Below are 21,984 nucleotides of genomic sequence, written 5' to 3' on the forward strand. Positions count from 1 at the left end.
CCACAGGAGTTCTCCTTCAAGTTAAGTTTTTTCTTTTTCTTTTATTCCCTAGTCAAACCCCTTTTCCTAGTTTTGTTCAAAGATACATTTGCTGTTAACTACAGTTGGCAGAGATCAAACAGCATTTTAAGGGGTGTGTGTGGGGTGAAGCATTAATTTCCTACATGAGTGGCACCTGCAGGAAGGATTTCCTGCTACAGAACTGACACTAGGAGCTTAATAAGTTCACTCTAAAAGAGAATTCTTCAAATCAAAGACTGTATTTTTTACTTCCTTTTAAACTTTAGTATAAAATAGACGTGAACAAATCTGACTTCCTGCAGAGCTTTCTTTTAGCTTTGATCATCTGCGTAATTTTATTTTTAGGCGGCAAATTTTCTCTTAAGAAACAACAACAAAAGGGAGAAAAATCAATCAGTAACTGGTTGTGAACGTATTGTTTCACATATTTAACTCATTCCATATTTTAACACCCATGTTAAAATATCAGTTATGCCAATCTTTTAGAACATTCTGATAAATCAAGTCAGAATCGATAACATATATTGTTAAATGTTATAAAGAAAATCATTTTGTTAAGTCGAATTAATGGATGTGGTAGGCTCCACCTCAAAAAAGGGTGCCGGTGGAGCAAGAAACAGAGCAATAGCACCACCTAGTGGCATAAGTTAAAATACGAAACTTTCTTTTTCGTCATGTTCTTTTTATTTTTATCTGAAATAGATAACAAACAAAAGAATATCACAATAGCTCAATGCGTATCTTTTGTTTTTGAAAAGAAAAACAAAACAGACTAAAGGGATAAAAGATGATGATCTGGTATGTGTAACTTTCCTGTTGTACTATTAACTTAATTTTGTTTTTGGTTATAATTGTGTTTCCTTTTGCAACATAGCTCTAAAGATATATGTGATTTTCTGTCATTGCTGAGTGCTTGACTAAGCGGTGGTTTCTGGGACTTTCCGTGGGGATTACAGTAGCTTCTCATGAAGAGCCGGTGAGAGAAAGCGCAACACAACCAAACAGGAAACAGGAAACCTCGTCGTGTTGTAAGCACGCCTACAAATTTTAGCCTCTCCACATTTCAGGATCTTGACTCACTGCGTGATGGCGACGAAGTTTTCACTGTGGTTTAATATCTGTGTTTGGCTCGCTGTGTCACTGTAAGTAACCAGATATAGACTAAGTCCTCTATCATCTGTCTCTACTAACTTTACGAACTGCTCAGCTCGGTGTGATGTGGTTACCACAGGGGTGGTTGGTAACCACGAAGGGTGATACAACTTACCGTAACATCTGAGTTCAAAAGTATGCAGTAAATGTAAATTTTAAAAAAGCAATTAATTCGTCTGTTTGGCGTCTTAACACCACCTGTAAACTGTTATATTACCTAAACGAACGTATTATTCTAAATGGAAACAAAGCTGCTGTACTTTCACTTTCGTTTTTTGCTTCTGTTTTTTTTTTTTTTGTTTGTTTGTTTTAGATGCGTTTGCTTTGCCTCGTCCCAGCGTCACAGGTCAGTTAATGGGACATCCCGCATCAGAAGAGAGACATGTGTGGATGGCACCTACGACTATGAAAAACGGAGCTGTTGTAAGTGCCCCGTTGGTAAGTGTCAGTGGTTATGTGAACCTATAGAGCTAAAGCAATGTAGTTTGTAATTTGTAGTCTTTGTAATCTGTAGGGTTTTTGTTCTTCATTTAATCAAAACCAGGGATGTCCAAACGTTTTTCGAGAGTGCCATAAATTGACAATCACCCAAGGGGCAACAATTCTTCTTGCCTTTTTTGAAGCATAAAAAATATTCTTTTAAAATATATATATTTTCAATAATACAAAAGTTATCATCACCGTGATCAGGTTAACAAAATAAAGCAATTGATCATTCACCTGTGGCGAGAAAATAAGAAAGATCAAGCTGTCTGGAATATCTGAATCTTCAATGAAGCTGCTGAATATCAGTGTCTCAGGTTCATTTTGAACGAGACTTACTTTTGTGTGAGTGAACAAAACTTTTATACATTCATTGGTTGCACAGCAAGGTGCTGCCACCATGATGTGAAAAGAGAAATTACACTATATTAATTCTGTTTGTGGTGGCGGGCCATAAATAATATATTTAAGGTAGGAGTGAGGGGCCTGCAAAGGAGAATGACCTGGACTTGCTGGACATGCCTGATCAAAACATTCACTTTTGCCAGCCTGCAGGCCAGCAACTCTGCAAGTCGTGTGCTTTATGAGGGCTTTTCAAATGATGTTTGCTAGAAATTTCCCCTTCATATTTCCAGTTATTCTGACACCTCATGAGTCATCAATCTTATGACTGAACTTCTCCCTAAATTTCTGTAACAGAGTGAGATAGCACAACCTGTTGAGCCAGAACGGCCAAATAACTGGGAAAATAAGCCTTAATTAAGGATTAATTAAAGATTAAAATAAAAATAACAACCACAAAACATCACTAACCTGTCTTCTTTTTTTTTTCTCCCATTAACTTATGACCCCCTTGCTTATCTCTGGTGGTGCTGTGGAGCAGTCAACTCTTAGGATAGGACCCAATAGAAAGGTCTATGTAGCTTTAAAGGGGGAAAAAAGTTCAAACTTCACCCTAGCTGTTTTGCACCTTTTAATTGTTGCTGTATCTATAGTACCAATTACATAATTAATATATTAGTCACATTCAGCTGTGTAGCTTGGTGATGTGTTTTTTGATAAACAGCAGTGCTGTGTGACACAGAGAGTATGAGTGTCAGACTTATATATACAGTACATAGAAGAATAAGTCACTTTTGGTTTTTCATTATTTTTCATTTCAAAAAGGGTTTTATTCTTCAAGTTAAATACAGATCTACTAGTGTTTGTTATTCTATTCTATTCATGTTTAAACAGTGTAATACAATTAACACACTTCTTTCTGCATCATCTCTCTCCACACTGTAGGACAGCAAGTAACACAGCATTGCACTAATCAAAGTGATACCAAATGCGAAATCTGCGAGAGTGGCACATACAACAGTGTCCCTAATGACCTGAAGACCTGTCAACCCTGCACCTCCTGCGCACAGGCAAATGGTACAATCATGGCAGGACATGGCTGTTCCTTTTATTCACAGCTAAACTAAAGACAAAATATTAGAGAAAAGTTCACCTTTTGCTGCAGAATGTTTGACTGGTCACAGCTCTAACGATGCTTAAGTCCAGTATGAGGACCCTGAAATCAAAACAGCTATCATTAACCATTACCTACTGGATTACACATGTGCTATATCTATTAGCAGTTTCTTAGATGTCATATTTTAATATTTTATTTTTAAATATATAAGGTTAGCAAATAATTAAAATGCAGTACCAGAATTACCCAAGCATTATTTCAGTTTATATAGAATAGAATAGAACAATCCTTTAATTGTCCCACAAGGGGAAATTTGGTTGTAACAGCAGCCCGAAAGACACATTATACAAACAATATATGCTATTATATATGAAAGTTCACATCTTTTTATATGAAAAAGTAAAGAAAAACCAGCCTTGGTCTATTTCACAATTAAAACAATGCATTAAGGTTTTAAAAAAAAGAGTTTATAGCTTCAATAATAACTCGTGTGACTTTTCTCAACTTTTCAGCTAATTTAGAAGTAGAAGAAGAGTGCACTCCTGGTAGGAACGCCAAGTGTCGATGCAAGAAAGATCACTTCTGCACCACTGAAAGTTGCACAATCTGCCATCCGTGTAAAAAGTAAGTTTGATTTGACTTTGAAATTACAGTCAGCATATACATCTGTGCATATTTTCTAGCGCTAATGTACTAGACCTGAGTACAGTATTCGTATTTATACATTGTACAAAATAATAGGAACACCTATTAATGTAATGTAGCCCAATACACCGCCATCAGGTTCAGTCTTAGTAATACACTTAAATAATTGGAACATTTCCAGCATTGTTTGCTGAAACTCATTCGTTTTGTAAAAGCAGAAGTGATGGCAGAGCTATTGTAATGGTTTTCATTAGACTGCAAACATGTTTCTAATAAAGAGTTTGTGACGTGTGTGTAGCTCCTTTAAAAAAATCTATTGACTTGTCCTTTAAGGCTGTCCGCTCCCTTTGTAGTTATTTTTGATTCATTCGTGGTTGTTTGTGTTTTGGTTCAAGATGTGGAATTGGTGGTGTTAAAGAAGCCTGTACAACCAACAGCGACACAGTCTGCAATGAAAATGGTGGAGGTAAGGTGTTCTTAAGTATTATTGAATTTTAATGAATTATATTGGACACATTTAGCATTGCAAAATATTAATGGTCATATTTTCTTATTTCAGCTATTGCTGGAATTATTATTCTGGTACTTTTTATTGCTGGAGCCATTGTAGGAATAATCTGGATAACGAGTGAGTATTTTTGCTAATATATGAGTAAAGCACCACCAGACGACATTGTGTGTTTCCTTGCTCAGCACTGAAGGCTTTATTTATATTCAGTTCAATATTTAGATTTATTGCAGCTGTCGTATCTTGATCAATTTTTCTGTGTAATTTCTATTCGTGTTTCATTAGGGAGCAAACAAAAGAAAGAGGATGAAAAAAGCAAAGAGGTGAGTTATTTTCTTTGGACACCTGTGACCTGATATTTACTCTTTGATCTCTGGTTCATCCAATTGCCTTTCTGCACACATTTACACACACACACACACACACACCCGTAGACACACACACACACACATGGACATGAATGATAAACACTTTTGTGTCTCTTCTTTACTCGTGGAATAGCTGCCCCTTTATTTAGGAGGGACAGGTTAGTTGTCTGTGAATATCCTGTCTAGTGCTGTTGGTGTTTGTGCAGTTTGTTACTTCATCGCAAACAAAACTGAAAAGAATTAAAACTTTTATTTTGTTTCTGCTTCACAGACGCTCATCCATCTTCTTCCAGGTAACAAACATGACTTTATTCGAGCCAATATAAGAGCTTTAATTATTCTCTGTCTTTTGAACTAACCAGTCAGAATCAGATTTTAGAACAAGTCATTGTGCATATCATGCATTTGCATTTTTTCATGTGGTTAATTTTCTGTAAACCTTTAATTTCTTTGGAACAAAAGTGTATTACCCTCTTTAACGTTTGCATCCATTAATCAAAAACATTGCATATTGCATGCTCAGTAAATTATAATATTGTGCTTAATATTATAATACCCATCTTTTAATATTTTTTCTTTTTACATTATTTTCAGATGTTAACATTGATCCTCACCTGCCTGATATTGCAAGGGAGCTTGGATGGAGAGATGCAAGAAACCTAGCTCTCCGAACTGGGATAAATGCGGCTACTATTGACACTTATGAAATGGAGTACCGAAATGATGCTGAGGAGCGAACGCTACAGCTGCTGCTGAAGTGGGTGGAGAAGGAAGGCAAACAGGCCTCAAAGAAACTTATCGAAAACCTTGTGGATATGAAACAAAAGAAAAAAGCAGAACAGATCAGAGACATATTGTTAAAACGTAGTTCACCATCAAACAATCCTGCAAGTAACTGCTGACATGTATACACAATGAAATTGAATGACTTTGAATTCTAAAGAAAGAATCTTGCAAAGTTACCTCTTGAATTTGGATTCAGGTTGTGAAAGCTGACTATGAGTTACAATATATTTAAATTTGATTGTTTTTAGGTTAGTTTTCAATGTGAATTTGTTAAAAAAAATATTCACTTTGAATTGATATTATTAATTTCATGATCATAACAATAATGCTCATTTTAAAAAAATTCATGTGTCATAAGTAGGGATGGGTACCGGTGTCCGGTGCCATGATGGCACCGGTTCTGACATAAACGGTAGTAACCAGACCGAAAAGCAGCGCACATTTCGGTGCTTTATTTCGGTGCTTTTTTTCCCTGAGCCAATTCTAGCCAATCATTTTACGTTTCCGAGGATAGTAGGCGGGTCCAGGTACGTACGTTCTTTTAGACCAGAGCTACAGATTAAAAATGCCCAAGGTGAAGCGGTCAAAAGTCTGGCTGTACTTCGCAGCAAAAGATGCAAACTCAGCAGCCTGCAACAAGTGCTTTAAGGTGATACTGTGATACTGTCAAAGGAGGTAACACCTCAAATCTGATGAAACACCTGGCGACGCATAGCGTTTTTTTTTTTAAAGCCTAGAAATGCGCCGTGTTTGATAGCTTGCTGTGAGACCTCACACCGTGCACATCTACTGCGGGTGTGGTGCCTGTTATCGGACCTGGAGTTAGTAACATCCCCCAAAAACCCGAAGAGTAGAGTCCTGGCCCCTAGCCCTGTCAGCGTAGCAGAAATGATGACGGATGATGATGGCAGCAGCAGCCGTTCTTCTCTGCGTGAGTAGCTTAATGTTGTTCGTGTGTAATTCACGTTGAGTACGCTAACCACATTATTACATTAATGCATGTAAGGTGAACTAGCAAACACCGTTGTAGTTACATGTGGCTGTCTTCTTGTTTGATGGCAGATACTCCCTTCACCCTGGCCAAAAAGGCTAAAATGACCAAAGAAAAAGTGGAAAACAGTTAAACATGAGAGGTTTTTGGACAAAGTTTGTGTTTTTTTTCCATTGTGTAAGCACTGCTTCCAGCCAAGAGTGATACCATATATGCCCTATAGCTGCAGAAAAGGCTAACATTGTTATCTTTTTACAACAAAAAACAGCTGAACATGAGAGGTTTTTGGACCAATTTTGTGTTCTCCATTCTTTAAGCACCGGTTTGAGCACCGTTTAAGCACCGGCACCGTTTCAAAAGTACCGGTTTGGCACCGGTATCGGATAAAACCTAAATGATACCCATCCCTAGTCATAAGGGACGGATGAATGTTTTGCTACAGCTTGTATATTATGCGATAATATTTGATGAACCTGGACTTTGTAAAAGTTTTGTTTTGGTTTTGGTTCCTTCCTTGCTTTTCATGGCTTATTTTTAGGTCTATTACGTAGCTGTTATCTAATGCTAATAAACTTCAAGAGAGAAAACACTTGAAAAAAAAAACAACTAATAAAAATGTCCTCTTTCATTGGCCCTTTGGCCGGGTTTTGCAGAACAAGATCTTTGTTTAGAGGAAATATATTAAAAACTATCACCACTTCCTAGCTTTTTAACATTATTACACCATCCAGTAATTTCTGTTAATATAAACAGTGTGGTTGTGGTGTAAACAGGCTAAGAAGGGAATTCCAGGTGTGCAGCACTTCCAGTTTTTCCTGCCTGAGAAGAACTGGGGTGTTCCCACATGAGATATATAATCTCTCCAGTGACTTCTCGACCAAGGCTATTGCTGTTTACCAAAACCAAACTAAAATCTAAAACTGGAAATGAAAAAAAGTTAACTAAAAATAAAAACTAGGCTTTTGAAAAATGTACTAAACATAATTTTGTGAACATGGAAAACTAACTAACATGTTTTTTAGTTTGATTGAAAAAAAAAAATATCCAAACCTTTATCCTTATGAGACTTTGATGGAGGTTTATTGGCATGTTTACAAGACAGGGAGTCAACTGTTTTCAAAACACTGTAATACCTGTACTGATTTTCCTAAATCTTGCCCTTCATACAATAATGTCACGGTTATTGTATGAGTTCTTGTGTTTTTATATTATGGTTTATGTTTTCAGTCCTTTGTTGTACTATGTTTGTTATTTCCCTAGGTTTCAGTTATGGTTATCATAGGTTTAGTTCTTAGGTTTTGTAATATGGCTTCACTGTGTTCCATGTTGTGTCTACTGTGCCTTTCTGTACCATGTTTCCGTTTCCTATGTTCTGTCTCCCCAGTTGCTGTTAAGTTTACATGTCTAGAGTTCAGTTAGTGTGTTTCCTGTTTTACTTTGAAGGTCCGTGTCTCATGTCAGTGTTTCTAGTTTTGCTTCCCTTGTCTCATCCAGCATGATTACTCCCAGCTGTGACAAATAATAATTAATAGAGACTATAACTAATACTAAAACTGAGTAAAAATACCACCAACAGCTGACTGTGGAATATTTAGAAGTAAGGAAATTTCACAACTGGACATGTTGCACAGGTAGCGTCCTATCACGGGTATTTACTGGAAACAATTAATATACAGCAGTATTTTGTTTATAATAAAAATGGAATGGTTGTATCTTTGTATTTCAGTTATTGCTAAAATTATTGTTGTGGTTGGTGTTGTTGTTATTGGCGTCATCTCTCCAGTGGGTTATGTTGCAATCTGGAGAACGAGCCAAAGTATTTCTGCTAATATATGAATAAAGGACCACCAGAGGGCACAAGACTCTTATGAAGCGTTCCTCAGTGCAGCACTGAAGGCTATGCAGCCCCATATGCAACAAGCTGCGATGTGCTGTGTATTCTGACACCTTTCTGTCAGAACCAGTTGCAGTAACTTCTCTGTTGGATCTTAACACATAGGATCACTGTGCATCAGAGAAAAGCTTGACAAGTGTAAGGCACTCAGCAGCTGAGGTAAACGTGGAGAGAAAATAAAACTGGGACAAAAATGAACGCTATGATCTCTTAGTCAGTCCCCAAGAACCTGGAGAGCTTGCCTCTCTGTGTTTCTCTCCGAGTTTGCTGTCGCTGACAAAGCAAAATGTAACTGCACTGAGAGTTTTCTGAAAAGATTGCATGATGATGAATCATTACATGACAAACAAAGCATTTCCTGCTTTTTCATATCAAACAGCTTCCAGACTTTGACAGCACTCATTGAACAGAGCAATACTCAGAACAATGGTGAAGTCTGAGGAACTCGGAGGAGATCTAAGAAGGAGAACTGAAGATTTACACAAGTGGGGAAGATCTCTTGGAGCCATTTCCAAATAACTGCACCTCACCCCCACTCAGTGAGTGGCAGATGGCTTCCCCTCCCTGAGACTCGATCTGATTTCCTCCTCTTAAAAGAGGTTTCCCTCCCCACTATAACATTCATGCCATGATAAGTGTAGGTAAACATCTGACCACAACTTTCAACAAGCTCGGTGCACTTTCCTTTAAAAAAAAAAGGTCATATACAGCTTTAATCTATGCTAATTGTAAGGAATAATGGTTTTACTGGGAGAAAAATAATAAAAAACAGAACTGAGAGAGCCAATTTTGGTATCTAATCAGTACTTAAAGTAAATCTGCTTTAAAATTTAATAATTGATCTTGTGAGCCTGTATGTGATAATAGTTTTTGTCAGTTTCCATTATGAGCTCGATGTAGAAACATTGTAACTATAAATGTCATTTGATGCTACTAAGTAACTATTCATTTACACAGAGGCACGTCACAACTTCCACTAGTGGCCCAATCCAGGAACTAGCTGCTTTTACGTAATGCAATGCTGCATTCACTTGCATTCGGAAAAAGCTGTTGCATTCACTGGAACTGGAACTTCACAGCTTCGGTGAACAACTCCCTATCAGATTCGGGGTGATCTGTACCATAGCATTACTACTAATAGGCTTATTACTGTGTATTTTTGTGGCGTTTCCAAGGTAGACTGAGATTTTTATCCACGAACATCAAGCGCAGTTCATTTATTATTTTTTAAATTGCCCATCATATAAATATATAGATCTTTTTAGTGTGCTCAATGACTGCACACACAGACTTTCACATTTTAAGACTAAATATAACGGACTTAGTATTTGCAACTGTGTAACACTTTGTAGCAAAAGCAGAAGAGTCACTAAATAGGAAAAAAAATAATCAAATTCCTTTACACTAGAGCTGAATTTAACAATATAGCAGTTTCTTGCAATGTAATATGGCTACGATTAAATGTTTTGAAGTTGATTTAAATTGCATTATTTGCCCTGTTAGCTCAATATAAAATTTATTTAAGATATATTTAAAATTCTGGATGACATTACGAATTGTTGCACGTAATTTATGTTCCTCACATTTCATAAAAGTCCCTGCTGTTCTGGGTGATGAGAGAAAGCAGGGCGGTCCCTCTGTCTATGCATGGGTGGAGCGCGCAGTGAGGAAATGTCAGAAGGAAGCTGAGAAACGGTCCCCGCGCCACTCGCCTGAGGCTGCTCTCACCGGATGACCCGAAAGATGAACTTTATCACCATGAACTCACCCAGAAACACCACACGGGTAGGTCTGCTAACTTTTTACACTCGCATTCGTCTTTTACGCGCACGTCTCCAAACTTGTTGATGGGACGACAGGAGCTCCAGGCTGCTAAGCGTGCAGTTATTTTACCAGATTACGCGAGGCACGTTTAAGCTGCTCTTTGTTGCTTTATGAAGCTCCACGCGGGATGAAACGGAGCAGCGTGTGGTAAGCGACCGGCCTGTGAAGTGAGTGATGAGTGTGGAATAATATTTTTTTAGTCTGTTTCCCTTTTTTAGTCCCTCTCTATTTTGTTGCTAAGACAACAGAAGAGGTGACCGCTCGTAGGGCTATTAACCACGTCACTGTTTCAGCACGCAGCTACGTCAGCGTGGGAGAGTTGCTGTTTAGTATTTTCCCCCAAAAAACACCAGGACATAATTGGATGTAGGGTGGTGCAGCAACAGTGGTGGAAACATCTCTCATTCATTCCTGTGCGTATGAATCATTTTAAAGTAGGTTTCGTTTGAACACAGGATATTTCATGTTGCTCCTAAATCAGAATATTTGCAAAAGAACAAAACATATGCATGAACGGTTATGTCTTTGCTTCATCATTTATATGGTTCTGTGTCTTATCTATATTTAGATGCTTTGGCATTTCATCTGCTGCTTATAAAAACCATTAAGTTGCCACAGACTGCAGATAAAAAAAAAAAAAAATGAAGCCTGTATGGTTAAACCTTGCATAAAGTCATGCCTATGAAAAACTACACCCTTACTCATCCACAGGAATTAGGAGGGTAAGTGGCAGCCAGGTACTGCTATTCAAATAGACTAGATGCTTTATTAGTCTGTCAAGTGTCACCACCTCTATAAAAGCACAAGTTTGGCAGTTTGCTGGTCTGGAGTGTGTTAACAAAATGTCACAATCTTCCCAGGAGTGGACGTCCCAGCAAATTGACTGTGCAATGCCTCAGTTCGCATGTTAAATGTTTAAAATAAATAACAGTACAATTTGAAAAAGACGGAAAAATTATGGCTGTGTTTCCAGGAGAAAGCCTCGTCTCTCTCAAAAGAATATGGCGGTATGGCTTTGCAAAGTTACATTTGAACAAACCAGTTCTGGAACAATATCCTTCGGACAGATGAGACTGTGGAGCTGTTTGGATATAATGTACAGCACCACAGTGTGAGAAAACCAAACACAGCATATCAACACAAAAACCTCATACTAATCTGTCAAGCACGGTGGTGGAGTGGTGATGATTTGGGTTGTTCAGCAGCCACAGAACTCCTCTGTATACCAAAGTAATCTAAAATTAAATTTGAGGCCATCGGTCTGACAGCTCAAGCTCGGGCCAAACTGGGAGGTGCAATAGGACAATGATCCCAAGTACAGCAGCAAATCTGTGACAGAACTGCTGAAAAAGAAAACCTTAACCTGATTAAAACACCATGGTGGGAGAGCTATGCATAAACAAATGCCCACAAGTGTCATTACATCACGTGCTGCTAAAGATGCTTCTACAAGCTTTCAAATGATTTTACATGATGGAAATAACTGCTCATGACCTTTTAAATAAATTAACCATAAACATAAACTGGGACAAGCTTCCTGTTTACCAGGAAGACTAATAAAGGTGCTTAACTTCAGCTATTTCTGTATAATTTCTTCTTAAATACATGTGTGGCAGAGAAATGTTTTCTGAAGCTGCACTGAGCTCTGATCATCAGTGCAATTATATATTAAGTGCAGGTACTTTGTGAAATCTAATTGTTTCTGAAATCTGTCCCTTTGCCATTTTTACCAACTTTAACTTGAACTAGAAATCTGAGTAAAGGGAATTAAAACCTTTCTTTTACCCTTCCTAAGATGAAAAAAACACACTTGCACTTAACACTGCTTTGATATTTTCACATGATGGTGTTTCATTGAAGAGTCTGGGTACTTGATCCAACTCTGACAGTCTGTTCTTCTATGACTTTCTGTAAACCCTCAGTAGCAAATACTTGAAAAGAGTAAGTTTCCTATTATGTTTCTGTTATGTAACAATCGCTACTCCTAAATGATTGAGAAGAGCTACGTCTCGAGGCTCTTGGCTGCTGCAGTGTTTGTTTGGGTGGTCTCATTAATGTAAGTCTTGGAAATCTTCCCAGTGAGTAAGTCATGGGAAGTTTCCCCCGGCTCTATGGCCTCACATACTTCATTACCGCTGTCTTTTTAAAATCTTGAGTCTTGCGGAGAACAGGTCATCATCTCATGATGTTACGGTGAGATCACGATGCTTGTGTACTTCCCTGTTCTTGTTTCACTTGTGTGCTAGAGGAAACCTCATTTTTGGCACCTTATATGACAAGATTTTATTCATGTCAGCGTTGACAGTTTCCGTTGTTCAGTCCGGCCAGCCGAGCACTGATGCTTCTTAATCTCTTACCCTTTAAACATCTGTAAAATTGTAAGGAACAAGCAGCGAATTGATCTTGGGGTTTTTAGGGGTTTCTTTTGGCTCAGGCTGAGCTATTTGACCATGTACTCTGCAGCCATGCAACACAATACTAAATAGTGAGTATAAGCATCACAGAGGGGCAAATTCTGGTTTAAACTTGGAGCTTAAGAAAGACACTTATGTAATATCCTCTTTCTCCTTGTATATTGCATGTTGGTTATCTGTTGAAATCTAGGAAAGTAGATATGAAGTCAATGTGAACTGTTTTCTGTATTGTTTTACACTGATGCTGAATTGCACAGTGTACAACCTTGGATTTTCTTTCTTTTAAGAAAGCGGTATTGTTTTGCTGTATCTTTGATTAAAGGATATAAATGTCAACAGGCACAATGTGTGGTAACTAAATATGTTTATCGGAGGAGGGCAAAGTTATTCTCGCGGGCTCGGTCTTCCTTCCTCCTGTGTTGCAAAGCCTGATACTGGACAAGTGCGTCACTCAGCGCACTTCTTCTATATTTAGAGGTACAGTCTGTGCTTCCCCTGGTGGGTGGAGAGCTTGATCAAAAATAACTGGATTTTGTATGCAAATACGTCATGATTTTATACATCAGCCCCTACACCACCAGTCCCCAACCTTGTTGTGCCACGGACCGGTTTATGTCCGACAATATTTTCACGGACCGACCTTTAAGGTGTCGCGGATAAATACAACAAAATAAAACCAGTACTGGTACCGAAAAAAGGAAGATTTATTCATAAAACATGGGAAAAGACCCAGGGAAACCGAGTTAATGATAAAAACGATAACAAAATAACGATAAAACCATACATTTCACACCCGAGCCTCAACTCTCGCGGCCTGCTACCAAACGACCGGTCCGTGGCCCGGGGGTTGGGGACCGCTGCCCTAAACCATTTGTATCAGCTCTGACTCTATTTATGTTTCTGTTTCAGGATCTGTTTGAATGTGCACATTAGAAACGAGCTGAAGATGCAGGGGGCCATTGCACGGCTGTGCGTGGTGGTGGCTGCTGCCATATTAAACCATCCCTTGCTCTTTCCGCATGAAAACACCACACTCCCGGAGCAGGATGAGGAGCTGATCGCTCGAATGCGGGAGCATGAGGCAAGACTGGAAATGGAGAAGGCCAAGTTGGAGAAAGAGCTTTCACAGATGGACTCAAAGCAGGAAGAGACCACCTTGCAGGAAGGTTATAGTTGGTACTTCTGGACCACCGTGTCTTTTATAATATTCTTCACCATCGAGATGTGCAGGGTGGATCTGGCTGATGGAGAAGTCCGGCAAGTTGAGGAGGAAGAGGTTTTTTCAGAGAGTGGATCCATCAACCCCAGGATGATGGTACTGGATAAGGACATCCTGAGTAACTTCTGTGATAAATGCACCTACACTTCAGCACATGAAAACTGGAGGGTGAGGGAGTTTGTCGAGGGTTTTGCAGATGACTTGCTCGAGTCACTCAGGAGCGTGTGCAACAGGGACACAGACATGGAAGTCGGGGACTTTGTTGGCATTGGAAGCATGTTTGAGTCCTGGAAGGTTTGCAAACCGCTCACATGTGACCTCATCGTGCCTTTCTCACCTCCAGATCTGCACTCCTTCCAGTACCACCTGTGGTGCAGCTCCTCCAGTGACATACCTCCTGATATGCAGGGCTGTGGGAAGATAAAGGTGACCACACCTGGGGAGAATGGGGGGGGCTGTCTCTGTGGCTCTGCTAACCTCGGAGAGGACATGCTTTGTCTGCTGCATGGCAGAAATGACACGCCCAAAGTCAGTCTGAGTCCTGATGAACTGCTGTGCTCCAGAGACACAAACTGCTTAGCAAAAGACCAAGTCATGAAGTGGTTTCAGATCTCTGTAACCAAAGCGTGGGGACGCATCTCTCACAAATATGACTTTGATGTTACCTTTCGCAGCCTGGATGCTGCCGGTGCTCTGAAGATCCGATTCCCGTCAGGGAAAATCATCGTAATGAACATCGTTCCGGTGGTCCAGCTTGAGGATACAGATGCTTATTTTGTCTCGCACTTTCCATCGGATGTTGACAGCTTCCCAGACCCATACTGGCCCCTATCTGTTGCTGTCTACGAGAGGAATTTGCTGAAACATTTTACTAAACGCCTACCAAAACATTCCTGTCATTTACACTGCCTCCAGATTGTTACTTTCTTACACAAAAAGCAATCAGGACTGACTGGAAAAAGTGCCCTTACAAACTATCACTTAAAGACTGCTCTGTTGCACTTGTTGCTGAGTAAAAAGACCATCATGTGGAGCGTTGAGAGTATGCAGCACAGGGTCCAGGACTTGCTCAGCTTTATGCAGAGGAGCCTGCAGGAGAAAAGACTTAACCATGTCATGATTGGGAACAGTAAAGTGCCAGAAGAGATCCAGGTTCCTGAGATGATTCGCAGAGCAGAGCCCATCAACCTGTTCAGGACACTGGTGCTGCAGAGGGAGCTTTATGCAGCAACAGTCAGGCATTTTCAGGAGATGCTGAGAAATGCACCTGTGCTCATACAGGAGTATACACCGTACTTATCAAATGGAGGTTTACATCACAGCCTGGATGAAAGTTTATAGGCACTCAGCATCTGAACAATTTTAGACACGTATATCAGACATATCGTTTAGTGATACTATAAGTAATGTTACTAACAAAAGGTGCATGCACATTATTCAGCTCTTGCTGGTATCTAAATTTGTAGTGGTTTTGCCGTAGCTGCTACTTTTAAAACCTTTTTAAATAAAATATGGACTACTGCTAACACCGATGCTAAAGGAAGAATTTGAAAATTTAGTGGAGAAACTCAGCAATATTAGGTATTTACAATCTTATTGTAATACATTTTTAAATTGAAATAAAAACAAAAACCAGCACAGTCCTGAAGAAGCACGTGCTAACACGATTCAGTACCATTAAAAACGGCAGCATCACTGCTCCACCTAGTGGTTGCAGATTGTATCAACCAAAGTAAAGTAGTCACAAATAGAAGGTGCACTGCAGTTATTTGTGGCTTATATGTAGACTAGTCATGGTTTTGTTGTAGCTGCTTTCTTTTAACCTTTTCTTGAGATACAGCTTACTGCTATCAGACGCTGAGGGAAAAACCTCAAAATCTCAGTGGAGATACCAGCAATACAGACACTTTGGCACAGGTGTCCCTCGGCTCCTGGATGACACATTTTAGCAGGAAATCTTAACATAAATACCTCTCATATTATACGGATTCAACCAGGAATCTTTAACAAAACAGTGAACTGTCTGCTTTGTATAACAGTGTTTTATGTTTCATTGTTACTGTTGCAGATCTGATGGCAGCTATTAAGGTTTGTAATACTGTATGTATCTTTTATGCCTTGTTAGAGCTTATTTTCTTAATTTTACTTGTGATATTTTTACTGTGTGTGGTTCTAGGTTATTAAATGAGACCATAAAAGGGAAACACTGTATTGTTTTTATGTGTCTTAAAGCACAAATCAAATTGGCTGTCATTTCATGGACAGTTTTTTTTTTTTTTTATTGAAAAATCAGTCATAATCACTAATGCAGTAACATTAAATGGTGGCTGAAGGTTTTGTTCAGTACTCTCATCAATAACTTCCTACAGGCCGTAGTCAAAGTCTGGGTTTCCATCAAGGAAGGTCTTGAAGAAGGCCTTGTGGGCGTCTGGGCTGAACATGGTAGCTTTGACAGCCGAGTCCTGCAGCATGAGTTCTGTCCACTTCTTCAGCTCAGGGTTGCCATCCAGAAACCTAATAAGACAAAGGGTAGAGCTATTTAAATATAAGTAAATTACAGCATTTGAACACCCATTTATTTGTAATAGTTTGAGTAACTGAGTGAAAAGTAAATACATTAGCTTTGGCACACAGGTAATAAATATTCAGCTAAAGTCACTTTGTTACTCCATTAAAGAGACGAGAGGTGTTTTTTTCCAGGTGCAGAAGTGGATCAGTGACCTCGCCACAAACTCGGACATTTGACTGAGAGTGCACAATATCCTCAACACATTTCCATTTCTTTTTTAATTTTTGAGTTGGCTCAGGCTTTAAAACTAGTTGCACAGCTGGTGAATGAGCACTTTTTAGTTTCAAAGAGACATGAGCAATACTCAAAATCTGATGTACAAAATGTCCCGTCCACTCAGTGTCCTCTTCAGTCACCCATGGTACACGATTGCCACAAATGCACTGAACTATTGCGAACAACTTAAATAACTGCAATGGCTCGGCAACATGACTGTTGTTTTTTTCATTACTAAAAAGTATGAATTAATGTAACATATTTTTTAAGTGGATCAGTGGAATTCAGCTGGGGGGGCACATATGGACCTCTGTAAAAGCAACACTGCAGTGTTGCTAACTATGGACACAGTGCTTGCTGTGGCAATAAAACAGCAAGCAATGCCCATGTGGCAGAGTTACACCTTTATGTTTTTCTGTTTAAAAAAACAAACAAAAACAAAATAAAACCCTGCAACATTTGGAAAAGCTGGAATAAACGGATGATAGTAAAACTGATCTCTGCACAATAGTGCAGCTAGTGGCACAGGAAGAACAGACTCCACTAACTAAAGTGTAAAAAGTGTCAATTTTAGAAAAGGATGCTGCTCTGGATTGTTCATTTCTAACTTTTGTAACATTTCTAGTAAATAATATACTTAGGCTCCCCACAGTTGATCTTTTTTTTTAATATTTACAATTTTCTATAGGTTAAATATCTGTAAAGATTATTACTTACTGTTTAACCTGATATGCTTCTACCCTCTCAAACCACGGCCACATCATGTAGTCGATCATTGTTATAGAATCGCCACCAAAGAACTTGGTCTTCTTGTTAACAAGGTCCTAGAAATTGAATGTTACATTCATTAGAGTTTTAATTAACTGGAATAACCAGGCACTGTCAGGAAAGATAAACTTAATCGTTTTAATAAACAGAACCTTTGATCAATGACTGTGATTCACAGGCACACACTCATTCACACACATTGTATCACCTTATATGTTGGGTTAATGGATAAAGGAACCAGAGGCCACAAAGGTGTGCCCTACCTCATTTAACTTGGCAAACTTTTCTTTCAGTTCAGCTTCCAGTCCAGAGACATCCTCTCCCTTCTTTCTATCCATTGGGATCTTGTAGAAGTACGGTATCACCTGTAGAAAACAGTGACATTAATATTATTATTTGGTGGTGGTTAACAAAAAACAAAACCTTAAGACTTATATGCAAGTCTTTGTGTGACCTACTTTGGAAAAGTGCTCCAGCATCATCTTTTGCTGAGCTTTAGCAAAGGGAGAGGAGGGAAGCAGCTTCTTTTCAGGGTAAACTTCATCCAGGTATTCACAGGTGATGGCTGACTCGTATATCACCTCACCAGCAGGTGTCTCCAGTGCCGGGACAAGGCCAAATGAATTCTTCTTAAGGTACCACTCTGGTTTTTCTTTCAGGTGGACGTTTATGGTTTCGTATCTGAAACAAAAAAGAAGGTTATTTGTTTAAGCACAGGTTGAATGACTGTCATGATTTTTCATTTCTACAGTAAACCAGAATAAAGAGTAGCCTTACTTGATTCCTTTGGCTTTGAGCACTAGTCTGGTCCTTTGGGCAAAAGGGCAGAACCTCATGCTGTAAACCCTGATGTAGTCTTTAGGGACTGGGCCAGGGGCAGCGCTACCTGAGGGATACAAAAATGTTTCTTCCATTAAAAAAATGACTGGTCAGTAGGGAAACCTGAAGAGGGATTACGTAAAGACTTTTCTCCTGTTAAACTTTTACTAAAGAAAAAAAAATCTATTTTTGTACAGTAGTATCATTTTCAGAGTAATTTTATAGCTGACAGTTTGGGTTATGTTGTGCTTCCACATCAGCATTTTGTCTTCATAGTATTTTTACACAACATCCCAAGCTTTTTGGAAACAGCATTAACTGACTTTACAAACACCTTTATTTTCAAACTTACAGTGAATTTAGCATTTCCATTTGATTACAGGGCAGCTGACTGTGGATTATGCACATTTATACATTTGTATTTGTACTTTAACAGGATTTGTTTTTCTTTTCTGACGTCTGCTTGTTTTTAGAGAAGCCACAGTGAGTCGCTGTTTGTTCAGACCGGATCAGGCATAAAGAGTTTCGTTTATAAACGTTTATAAATCAATAATCACCTGGACCGTTTGGCTCTGCTTTCAAATCGGCACGAAGAGGTTACATAGGACTAAAGCATGACTTTGCAAAAATGAAGCTCTCTTTATGTGCTAAATCCTCACCACAGATCGAATCGGGGCGGAGGAAGAAAACTATTGCATTTAAGCTCGATAAGCAGCCTTGAGTTAACAGAGTAATACTTTATTTCTTACCTTTAGCGAGACACTTTTCAGCAGACATGTTGGCGCTTGAAGTAACGAATGATTAGAAACAGACTGTAAAGGACGGAGCTAAAGTTTATATTATATGCTGTAGTTCCGCGGTGGGCGTGTCAAACTGACTCGACACGCCCACCATTGTCTCAGAAGGCTGGTAAAGACGTGTTTGTTTTCTTCTCTTCAAAGGAGCCGCCGTGGAAGTTTAAACTATGTTGCTCATACAGACAGTCATATGACAAATAAAGTTCCCACAACAGGGACTTTGTGCACTTTAGTGAAAATGAAGCACATCCCATGATTCAGCAGCTTGCAGAACTAACTTTGGCAGCAGTAACTTAAAGCAATGGCTTTCTGATGACTTTATTAGTGTCTCACATGTAGAGGAATTTTCTCCCACTCGTCTCTCCAGCTTTGTTTCCGTTAATTGGGGCATTTGTTTATGTACAGCTCTCTGAAGGACTACAGCATTTCAGGCAGGTTGGTGTCTGGACCTCAGCCTTTGAAGCACCTTGAGTCTTTTATTTTACAGCCATTCTGTTGTAGATTTGCTGTTGTGCTTCGGATTATTGTCCTGTTGCTCTTTGGACCAAATGATAGCTTTCAAACAGATGTCCTCACATTTGACTCTAGAATACTTTGCTATGCAGAGGAGTTCATGCTCCTCTGCAAAATAAAACAAGCCCTAATCATCACCCCCTCGACCACCATGTTCAGTGTGAGGTGTTTGTGCTGCTATGGGGTTATTTACTTATTTTTCATTTGTGTAATTTTCCCGCACCTTTTTAAAATATTTGATTGTTTTAGGCTACTCCATGCAGACGAATGCAAACATGTGGGAAAAATGTGTCTCCTGAACCTCCTGAAATTGGAACTGAATTGTGTTTGCATTTTCAAAATGACACACTTGGAAAGAATTCCTTGAATAATCTATTTAAACAGAGGACTAAACCTGAGTATTCTCTCTCTCTCTCCCTCTTTTTTTTTTTTTTTTTTTTTTTTTTTTTTTTTTTTTACATTTGAAGCTGCTCAGTAGCCTACTTTCCACAAATTATTTCTCATCCTATTTTTTATCAGCTTGCAGTAAAGAGAAATCGCAGAGTACCCTCTGTGAGAGGGTGTGCCCTCCTAGTTCAGTCACATAAAGATAATTGTTTTTATGATCGATAGTTAACAGTGAATTAGCTGCTTTTCTTTTACCTTCAGCACTGTCAGAAGAGATTATGTAATGCATACTCATAATGACTTTGCTAATACTTTGCCCTCTACAATCATGACTAACCATGACTTTGCAAAAGTCCTGCACCCTTTGTTTCCTTCTGACATCTTCACTGTAAATCATGACTTTACAGACATTTTGCTCCCTTTATTTTCCAGAAGCCAAAACTGTAAACCCTTTGTGAAGTCTGGCTTTTACTGAGGAACAGCAAAGAAGGCTGTCATGATGAATGATGGATCCCCTGCAGGTCACCATCTTTTCCTTCCTTTCGCCCCCTGTTTGAATCAACTCCAGATTTTTTTTATTTGTTTATTTTCTCATGAGGGTCATTGCCTCTCAAATCAACCTAAGCTTTCTGCTTGACCGTCTCCAATTTGCATAAAAATTGTATGGTATAAAATTTGCTTTATATCTTCATATGTGAAATACTTTAAGATATATCTTTTTGAAAAATGGTCAGTTGACCCATTTTCAGGCCTTTTGTTTTGCACATTGAAACTGAGGCAGTGTTTAAACATAAATAACTTAAAGACTACTAAAGATAAAAGCCTGAAACTTCTCATGTTTCTTTTCTACAGTAGGAATACTTTGGAATACCGTCTTTAAATATTGTTATGCCATGAGGCAACTCTTGTTGTGATTTGACAATATACAATTAAATAAAATACAAATAAAACTGAATTTTCATCATCAAAATGAACCAGAACCTGTAACTTGGGACAAATGTATTAAAAAATGTCTAAATATTGGCTAGTTAAAATGTGAAGACAAAAAAACCTCCTGCAAAGTCTCATATTTGACTACAACTTTAAACCGTAAAAGACAACTACTGATGTTTTTTCAAAGGTATAGTTGAATATAACTTTATTCAGAAGGAAGCATGTAGAATACTATTAGGAAAATATATTTTCTAGTGCTTATTTGCTGTGTATTTTGTTTTATGCATTTAATAACAGGCCAGTATATTAGAGGCCACCTTTAAGTTATAAACTGTGTCATAGGTCATTAGATTGCTTAGCCAGACTGAAACTGTGCAGAACAAGAAGCTTTGTGCAGAGTTGCAGAGAACATCGCCTATTTTTGTGCTGCTAAGAGAGAATAACAGGAAACAGCTTGGGGTGAAAGAGCGTTGAGACTGTTAGTGACATGCAAGCATACTGCCTTAGTTACGAAAATGAAAAAAAAAATAAATCCAAATTTCATTCAGTTTTCATACTGGATTGAGCAAATCTGAAATAGAACAAAATATGAGAGTTTGCAGATGATACTCTAATTATAGTTCTAAAAATAATTTAGTTAAATATGTGCATACTCTTCATTTTCGAGACCTGGGTCACTCCATCTCAAATGATCAAACTTTTAGAAAATTTTCTGTTCCTACACCTCTGATTTGCATTAAAAAATGTTATGGTTCAAAGTTTGATTATACAATGTATTCTGTTACTGTTACGACTGCTTTTAATTTTACCTTCATATATCATATGCCTTTTTATTATGACTTTCTGTGTTATAATAACCATCTTGAAACTTCAGGATTTTGTTCTATTGGGTTTAGATGCTCTACGGATATTGTTGTTTTGTTATACAACATGTTAATTTCACAGGTATTTCAGCTGTGGCTGAAATCTAGACTTGCAGTGTTTTACTGTGGCTGCTTTCCTTAAATCCTTTGCAGAAATGCAGCAACATTATTTACAATCTTCTTGATTGTTTTTAACTCACCAAAATATAAACAATAACCAGCATAGTGGAGTATGACGAACCAGCTCTTGGTTATATAAACTCAGTCTGCTTAGTACAGGGGTAGGCAACTCCAGGCCTCGAGTGCCGGTGTCCTGCAGGTTTTAGATCGCACCCTGGGTTAACACACCTGAATC

General features: G+C 38.6%; 3 protein-coding genes across 3 annotated transcripts; 2 read left to right on the forward strand and 1 right to left on the reverse strand.

Moving 5' to 3' along the window:
* Positions 1–1,012: 1,012 nt before the first annotated feature.
* LOC116333649 (tumor necrosis factor receptor superfamily member 6-like) lies at positions 1,013–5,873 on the forward strand. Its single transcript, XM_031756888.2, has 9 exons — positions 1,013–1,163; positions 1,487–1,611; positions 2,944–3,075; positions 3,628–3,739; positions 4,156–4,226; positions 4,320–4,388; positions 4,554–4,591; positions 4,908–4,929; positions 5,231–5,873. Exons 1-9 carry the CDS (start codon positions 1,108–1,110, stop codon positions 5,536–5,538), a joined length of 933 nt encoding a protein of 310 aa, XP_031612748.1. The 5' UTR covers positions 1,013–1,107; the 3' UTR covers positions 5,539–5,873.
* Positions 5,874–9,936: 4,063 nt separating this feature from the next.
* Positions 9,937–16,080, forward strand: LOC116333819 (inositol 1,4,5-trisphosphate receptor interacting protein). Its single transcript, XM_031757090.2, has 2 exons — positions 9,937–10,092; positions 13,455–16,080. Exon 2 carries the CDS (start codon positions 13,492–13,494, stop codon positions 15,103–15,105), a length of 1,614 nt encoding a protein of 537 aa, XP_031612950.1. The 5' UTR covers positions 9,937–10,092; positions 13,455–13,491; the 3' UTR covers positions 15,106–16,080.
* LOC116333838 (glutathione S-transferase omega-1-like) lies at positions 16,018–19,033 on the reverse strand. Its single transcript, XM_031757113.2, has 6 exons — positions 18,886–19,033; positions 18,095–18,203; positions 17,776–17,998; positions 17,581–17,682; positions 17,267–17,373; positions 16,018–16,278 (listed from the first exon to the last, which is right to left on the reverse strand). Exons 1-6 carry the CDS (start codon positions 18,911–18,913, stop codon positions 16,128–16,130), a joined length of 720 nt encoding a protein of 239 aa, XP_031612973.2. The 5' UTR covers positions 18,914–19,033; the 3' UTR covers positions 16,018–16,127.
* Positions 19,034–21,984: the final 2,951 nt, after the last annotated feature.

Source organism: Oreochromis aureus, linkage group 13 (genome assembly GCF_013358895.1).
Source record: "Oreochromis aureus strain Israel breed Guangdong linkage group 13, ZZ_aureus, whole genome shotgun sequence".
NCBI classification, from domain to species: Eukaryota; Metazoa; Chordata; class Actinopteri; order Cichliformes; family Cichlidae; genus Oreochromis; species Oreochromis aureus.